Below are 8722 nucleotides of genomic sequence, written 5' to 3'. Positions count from 1 at the left end.
TTTTTGATAATTTGATATGTCAAAATTTTTGGCCCCGACTAAAATTAAATCTTGGTTCCGCAACTGGTTGTCCTTCATGAGGTGGTGTGATTGGTGGAGAGGGGTGAGCTCTCCTAAGCTATTTCTTAATGGGTAAGCCTATATTCAAAGTAGACTATGCGGTCCATGGCGGCAAGCAAGGGCTGCCAACCTTTCACTGGTTACTGACGATGGACAACTTGCTTCAGCTGCTGATTTTGACAATGATGATTTCTTTCTGGTTCAAATTATGTAAGCTTGGTGGCCAAATATGTAGTGAGATCCATGCTTCTATGCGAAATAGTTTGTCTTTGCGACTATGTCGCATGGGTGGGCCTTTTAGACTCTGTTTACAATTGAGCCTCTACATTAGGTCCGGATCATATACCAATCAAATTAAAAAATAATTGTTTCTGTTCAACTTTATATATGCTTTTTTTATTGTAATTCTTCCAACTATTCATTTTGGCGCCTACATCATGTTTTGTTTTAATTTATTATAGATAAACGATTAGCAACTAAAATGATAATTTTCTTATGCAATAGGAGATAACTATTAACACTTCTACAAACTCATTTATGCAGGTGGAGTCCACTTTCAGGGAAAGAGAAAAAATAAATAGAGTGAGACCCATTTTGAATTTGTGTGTGTAGGAAATAAATTCTTTTTTACGTAACATAAGAATAATAAATCTCTTATAGAATAGATTTGGGTCAGTTTACCAAAAAAAAAAAAATAGATTTGGGGCATCAATAAATGTATGCTTTGCAAAAGCATTCTTTTATGGGAAATATGTTTCTTACGTTGCATGCGATAATTTATTTCATATATAACACATAAAAAATAAATAGGATTCACAAAAGAGAAAAAAGAAAAAAAAAAGAAAATATGAATTTCATATATTTTTATGTATGTATAAGAAATAATTTTATCTTTTACCAGATGAGAAATATTAAATCATTCTTTTATACTACAAAATTGGTTTTTTGACCCTTTTACCCCTTATTAAATAAAAAATAACCATTTTTCCCTCGTACCAAAACTATATATCAATCTGCCCCTGTTTAATCGATTACACTATGAAATTAATCGATTAAGTGTCTAAAATTTAGTTAATCGATTAAGTAATCGATTAAATCGCGATTTTTTTATATTATACTATGGCTCTTCTTACTAGAGCCGCTAATATTGTCTTTGTCTGCAACTTTTTATTCATTCGATCAATGATATTATTTTCTTCCACTAGCTCACTTTTCTTCATTGCCACAATGCAAGTGGCTAGACAATTCCCAAAGTACGTTGAAGGAAAAGAAAGTTAGGGACGATCTTGACAATCTGCGAAATGTCAAGTAGCAGAGTTGGTCTTTTGCAACACAATCACCTTTGCTCTGCTCTGATTTGATCATACAAACCCAAACCAAGGAGCATGTTCTAATTTCACACTACAAAAAATTATTAAGTTGATGATGTAAACACAACCTTTTTTAACTTGAACTTGATAGAAAAATTATTACTTTTAAAAAAAGCTTGGCAACTCTTTTTTATCCACGCGTTTGCAGAAATATTTTTCCTTCACTGCAAACGCAATCATCATAAACAATTACCATTGAAGGAACTTAAAAAAAAAAAAACAAACAAGAGGTTGCGTCTAAGGAAGAGAAAATGGTTGCCTCCTGGTTCGTTGCTACTTTAGGGTACTGTTAAGGGACGCGAACCCTTAATGGAGATTCTGCAACAGAACAATGAAATTGGGGAAGGAAAACCAAAGAAAACGAAAGAAAGAACAAGTATATTTCTCAATGAATGTTTCCAATTACAACAGCTGTCCCTTTTATTCTAATGACATCAAGCTATGAGTGTAACAACCAATGCCACGTCACAATTACTATTACAATGGCTAACTCAGTAACATGTATAACCGACTACTAACATTCTATTCCATTTCTAATACCATCACAGTAACTATTCTATACAATGTATTATATCTAACAGCTCATCTCCTCCTCTTCGTAATAGGTACATTTCTTATTAATGAGATGAGGTCTATGCCTATATATTTATTGTGCGTTCCAATGTTTCATTGTAATGGATAGTGTCTCCTTTGGGGTATTGTGGCTCAGGGTGGCACAAATGTCTGCCAAAGAAGTGTAACTGCCGAAGGGATATTTGACAATATTTATAAGCACAAGGTAATCCACATAGGGGAGCACCAACAATTTTAAACATGATAATAAATTCACCACTTGAAGTCTGAAAGCCACTTCCAAGAAAGGTAGCAGTGATGGCATGTGCTTCTCCACCACCCCCGGATGTGATTTTCAGGATGGAAGAATTATGATTCATTGTAACTCATTTATATGGTTTGACAAAAACTTATGGTCCAAAAAGTCGCAGTTTAATCTATTAGTTAATCGATTAACTAAATTTTAGACACTTAACTGATTACTTTCCTCGTTTAATCGATTAAACAGTGACAAATTGGTATATAATTTTGGTACAAGGACAAAATGATTATTTTTTATTTAATAAGGGACAAAAAGGTCAAATAACCCTACAAAATTCCTTAACTACTTAGTTGAAGCAATGTGGCTACGAGAATTTATAAATAAAAAATTTATAAATATAACTATCCTTCAAAACTTTTGCTCGGAATAAATCATTCTCTCCATTAACTAAGAGAATATTCTTACGGTCTGCTTTGTATTTGATTATATATTTAAATATTTTGGAACTTTCAATTTTGGGATGTTCGTCTTAATCCTACTTTTAGTAGCTTTTGAAATATTCTTTTTAGGATTTTTTTGTCTGCGGATGCTGCAGATAAGTTGTTATCTGCAGCAAGTCCAATACGATATCGTTTTGGAATAAAAATTATAATATTTTTGTAATTTTAATTTATTTCAGGATTATTATAGTCTTTATAATTATAATTATAATTTTTTAATCTTTCAATTTCAAAACGACGTCATTTTAAAAATAAATAAAGATAAATATGCAGTAACTGCAGAAATATTTTTCAGTTGTTTAAACTGTTGTTAATAACGCAGATTACATAATTTTGTTAGTGGTCCTCAAAATTGTATTAAGAACCCATTTATTTAAGCTTTTTTTAAAAAAAGAAAAGTATACGTTTTTAATCAAAAATTATATTTTCAAATTTTATGATAAATGGATAATTTTATTAAGAAAATAAATATATAAAAATGTTTTTATTCTTAAAAAAAATATAAAGATTAGCTTCGGGAAAAAAAATTTAAAATTGACTATAAAATTATTTTTTAAAAAGCTTATTCAAACACACCTTAGTTATAGTGTGTAAGGTTACTCCTCTACGTACCGTGGGAAAAATTCTAGTATATTTTAAAAGTATATTGGTTAAATTCAATTTAAAATCTATTAAATAATTTTTTAAATTCAATCAAATGACATATGAACTCAAATAATTAGATATTCGTGTAGCAATCATAGTCAACAAAAAGTTTAAAGAAAAGCTTACAAAAAAAAAAGTTTAAAGAAAAATATATAAAAATCAATGCTTAAAAATGATTTTTTTTTTTTTTTTAAGCAAAAGCAAAACGGGATAAAATTTTGAATTGAGGAGGTGCCTCCTCGTGATTGATTACACTGCTAACAATTAAAAGTTAAAACGATGGGCCACGGTCATAGGCTTTGAATTAGAGAATTGTGCTTGCACCCTCCCTTTTTGACCTTAAAAAATTTCTCAGTCAAATCTTTCGGCTGAGCATGGCAGCATGGAGCCGCAACTACTCAAATTCTTGTGTGTTGGGTCACCATGCCCCTTTCTTTAAGGGCAACTTTTTTTAAAAAATATATATATATTAATAAGATATATGGTCATTAGCAAATGTTAATTTTGGTAAATATCTTCTTAACTCATGTCATTATTTTTTATTTGCTTAACTTTTTAGTATGCACAACAGGAAAAAAAAATGTCATTGAAATAAATTCACTTGTGTTATTGGTGTTTAACTTAAAATCACATGAGAAAAATCATTTACAATTTCATCTGTACGAAAGTTGATTGTTCTTTTTGTTGATTGGTAAATATCAGAGGTGATTAGAAGGAAAACCATATCAGTTCTCTGATAAAAATGTCAATATACACTTGATTAACATAACACTGAATAATGATATTGATGATGATGGTAAGGGTGGCCCAAAGCTCTCATCAGGTGGCTCCAAATCAAATCATCAAACTTGCCATTATGAATACAGCTAACAGATTATTTTTATTATTATTATTGTGACTTGTCTTTAATATAAGTCTAAAATGTAGACCCATTAAGTTAGCATGATCACAAATTTGGAATACATGAGCTGTAAGTTTCTACAACACAGAATTTGAAAAAAAGAGGAAGGAAGAAAACAAGCAAGAAAGCAAGAAGGGTACCCTCAAGGTTAGATTTTTGACTCTTGATTTGAGATGGCATCATTTACAGGCACTACCCAGAAGTGCAAAGTATGTGAAAAGAAAGTCTACTGGGTGGAACAGCTAACTGCTGATAACAAGGTCTACCACAAGTCTTGCTTCAGATGTCACCACTGCAAGGGTACCCTCAAGGTGAGAAATTGAGTTTTCTCTGTTTTGATGAATGCTTCCTTTATTTATTTTTTATTTTATTTATAGAAATTTAAGAGTTCATAAAGCATACCATTTATCTAACTGCTGCTTATTCTGTGATATTTGAGTTTGGGATGCACATTAAATTACTTTTATTCATTTCCATTGGTGTCAGCTGACTCATTAGTTTTAGAAAAAAAAATTCCAACTTTGAATCTGTAAGCAAGTAACATGAAATTGGAGCCAGTGACTTGCACATTAATCCTAATTTCCTTATGCATCCCTGCAGCTGAGTAATTATTGTTCATTTGAGGGCGTTCTATACTGTAAGCCTCATTTTGATCAACTCTTTAAGATGACTGGCAGCTTGGACAAAAGTTTTGAAGGTGAATTGCTACTATGTAATTGTTTCTAATGCATAAGCACTTCTTTTAAGTTGTGTATTTTTATTTTTATTTTTATTTTTCTCCTGTCATATGTTATATTTATTGCTTGTAGGTACTCCACGAATTGCTAGAATCGAAAGATCTGCAGATCAGGTTTGTACACATTCTTAACAAACAAAATATTCCTTTTTATCCTTAGGATTCTTATTTGGTGTTTGTAAATGAAAAAGTGATCATGTTGTTTGATTACAATCACTCGTTAATAATGACATAAGAGAGAGAAAAATGTATGATTTTTAAATAAGTGATTATGATAAAACAACATGACCATGTAACCATTTTATACACGAGAGAATCCAAATCCCAAGGTTTTTGCTACTTAGCTCTTTGATTTCCGATGCACAAACTAAATTGTCTCTAGGAATTTAACAGGTCCAAACCAACAGCAAGGTATCGAGATTGTTTTCCGGAACTCAGGAAAAGTGTGTTGGTTGCAACAAAACAGTGTATCCAATTGAAAAGGTATATAATTATTTTTAGCAAACTTCTAATTATTTAGATACATCCTTAAATTTAAGCAATTTAAAATTATAATGCACTTTCAATTAAATCATAAATTCACTTTAGAAGTCATTTGGTGATTTTTTTTTTTTTTTCTGGTGAAATCATTTGGTTATCTTTATTGTTTAAGTCATTTTTTTTCTAAATTATTATGTAGATTGAACAAAAACGTGCGAGAAAATAACGCAGTTCACACTAGCACAAATGTTCAACTAGAAAATCTAGCTTCAAACAATCTATGCCCAAAAAAAGAGTGAAAAAACAGCCAAATTAAAATATGAGGTAGGATATTCTTGCTACCAATTATTTCTACTATCAATTCACTATCACCCTAATCACCGTTAGATCCCATTTTTTAGTCGACAATCTCTGAAAAGTTTTTGAAAAAAGAGAAAAGAAAAATAACTTTTAATATATTCTCCGAAGTACATAATTTTAGTAGAATAGTAGTGGATTATTAGGGTGTCCATGGGTCGAATTGAACCAATTTTTTTGAAAAACTAAATCGAATTGGTTTAAACAGTTCGGTTCAGTTCAGAACCGGTTCGGATCGACCTTATTCTAAAAAAAAAAAAATTAAAAATTAAAAATTAAAAATTAAAGAAATAAAATAATAAAAATCAATTCGGTTCGAAAACGGTTTGGTTCTTGAACTGGCTTTAAAAACTGGTTCGGTTCATAAACTGATTTTTTTAAAAATCGTTAGTTCATTAATTAGTTTTTAAAAATCGATTATTTTAAATACAGTTCAATTCGATTCACTATTTAGTTCAATTTTTTGATTATTTTTCACATCTCTAATAAATTAGTAGTAAAAATAATTAATAGTACGAATATCCTACATCCTATAATATAACTACATGGTGTAAACTACCTAAAACCTTGTTAGATCTGCTTGGACCATTCCTATAAGAGTAAATACTCTTTTTGGTCCTCAGCAAATTTCACGATGCCCGCTTGAGTTCCTAGCAAATAAAAAGATCCATTGTGGTCCTTAAGAAATTCAAAATGGACCTATTTTAATCCTTTTAGGGACTAATATGGATCTTTTTTGAATTTGTGAAATATGTCAATTTTAAATTTCTTAAAGACCACGATGAGCCTTTTTATTTGCTAGGGGCTAAAACGGACATGATAAAATTTGCTAAGAACTAAAAAGGATATTTACTCTTCCTCCTGTAATATAACTACCTGGTGTAAACTACCTAAATCCTTGTTAGATCTGCTTGGACCATTGAATATCCTAGATCACCCTGTGTCTTATATTCCTGTGGTTGAGGCCCAACTGCCTCCATTGATTGATGGCACTGCCGCTAATATTTTTCAGGTGACTGTTGATGGCAAATGTTACCATAAGGCTTGTTTCAGGTGCACCCATAGAGGTTGTGTAATTAGCCCATCAAATTATGTGGCCCATGAACATCGTCTTTATTGTAGACACCACCATACTCAGCTTTTCAAGCAGAAGGGCAACTTCAGTCAATTTGATAAGCTTGAAAATGTTCAAGGGATGACCGAGAACTCAACATCCGAGTAGCAATACTATGCAACTTTCACATTACAGTGGTAATGCAGGTTCAGATGATGACTCTTTTTAGGCTTCAAATGGCACTGTTGCAATACCCAGTTCCATTTGTTTTAATATATGTAATTATAATATTTGTGAGGCAAGCTTGTAACGAGAACTATGATTTTGTAGCAAATTTTTTTGGAGGTTGAGATTTGGGAAGTAAATAGTATGTACTTTCTTCTATTATTCTTTTAAATCATATGATAGCTGTTGGTGTATGAGTTGTAAAAGCAATAAAGTGATATGAAAGAGTATTATTCTTACCAGAGTTGTGTTTCAATCACGACGAGTGGCGGAGCCAGCACGACATTTTAGTCAGTGTCAAAAAATTCAGCTGATGTCAAAATAGTTACGATTATATAGCTACGATCAAAATGTGGCTCATTTTCAAAAAACTTTAAACATGATTTGCTACATTTCAAGCGTAGCTAAATAAACGTGGCTAAATTAGCCAGTGCCAAGGCACCTGCTGGCACCAACGTAGCTCCGCTTCACATTATTTTGTTTACGTGAAATGAATTAGATATAAGAACAATGAACCAAATTGCGAAAAATAAAAGTTAAGACAAAACCTAATAACGTAATTAAATAAGTAAAGCAAAGGTTAAACACGAGAAAGTTGCACTAATAAAAATATTTAGGGTTTCGACTTCCACCAATTTTCACTCATGTAACTTGAATTAAATTCCCAATTAATTTCTGTTTCAATATCATCAATTAATTCAACAAAGTTAGTTAAAATCTAATTTCTTGGTATCTTGACCATTTACTCCCTTCCAAGAAAACTAAATCATAGCATTTCTTACAAGGGCTTAACTATTACAAACAAAAAATTATGAATATTGATATATTCATATTTTTATATTTAGAATCATATAATGATATGGTATAATTATCCAAGTCTAGTTTATATACTAACATTCCTATTTGTCATATATAAACCTAAAATCAATCAACAAGGAAAAATAATTCACTCAATATTGAAAGAAAATATTGTATTGAAAATATAAATCAAAATTTGATTGGTTTCCATCTAACATTAACACAAGAAAATTAGAAAAACTATACAAAAAAGAACAAGAGAGAGCAAGAAGTAAAAGAAAACCCCATTAAGATATTGGGGAAGAAGATTGGACTTGATATCTCCATTATAGATTACTCCTTCTCCCACCATAAACATACGCAGACAAATCACTTCGCAAGAAAAGCTCATAGTCGTCACTCATGAAGGTCATATTTATAAAGATGCGACACCGGATGTAACACCCGGCCACTTGCAGGATCAATGACTGTCCCCATAAACCAACACAAGATTTTTCAGCATGCTTTGTCCTCACTCACACATTTTCTGAGGAACTTTCCAGGAAGTCACCCATTCCAGAATTGCTCCAAGTCAAGCACACTCAACTATGAAGTTCTTAAGTTATGAGCTATCGAAAAGTAGATGCACCTTATTAGTATAGGTAATACATTTTAATTCCTTTAAGTCATCCTTAATTGTACAGTCTCATATTTGCACAGCATCTGAATCCCTCTCGTTCGAGTGTTGATTCGATTCATTTATGTACCCATCCTGTTGGAAGCATGCTAGGAGCCTATTGTCA

General features: G+C 31.4%; 1 protein-coding gene across 1 annotated transcript; it reads left to right on the top strand.

The window, feature by feature from the left end:
• The first annotated feature begins 4351 nt into the window (after window positions 1–4351).
• On the top strand, window positions 4352–7328 carry LOC133285412 (LIM domain-containing protein WLIM1-like). Its single transcript, XM_061482622.1, has 5 exons — window positions 4352–4601; window positions 4891–4987; window positions 5100–5140; window positions 5420–5509; window positions 6876–7328. Exons 1-5 carry the CDS (start codon window positions 4464–4466, stop codon window positions 7083–7085), a joined length of 576 nt encoding a protein of 191 aa, XP_061338606.1. The 5' UTR covers window positions 4352–4463; the 3' UTR covers window positions 7086–7328.
• The last annotated feature ends 1394 nt before the right edge of the window (window positions 7329–8722 follow it).

The sequence above is a fragment of the Gastrolobium bilobum genome, unplaced genomic scaffold (genome assembly GCF_033153095.1).
Source record: "Gastrolobium bilobum isolate Gb01-03AN ecotype WA unplaced genomic scaffold, APGP_CSIRO_Gbil_v1 utg7290, whole genome shotgun sequence".
In the NCBI taxonomy this organism is placed as follows: Eukaryota; Viridiplantae; Streptophyta; class Magnoliopsida; order Fabales; family Fabaceae; genus Gastrolobium; species Gastrolobium bilobum.
This window is presented reverse-complemented; position numbering and strand designations above follow the sequence as displayed.

Bases quoted from the DNA above. Each gene is read 5' to 3' on its own strand.
- LOC133285412 (XM_061482622.1), top strand. From the start codon at position 4,464: ATGGCATCATTTACAGGCACTACCCAGAAGTGCAAAGTATGTGAAAAG. The intron at 4,602-4,890 runs GTGAGAAATTGA...GCATCCCTGCAG, and splicing joins ACTGCAAGGGTACCCTCAAG to CTGAGTAATTATTGTTCATT. The intron at 5,510-6,875 runs GTATATAATTAT...AATATTTTTCAG, and splicing joins CAGTGTATCCAATTGAAAAG to GTGACTGTTGATGGCAAATG.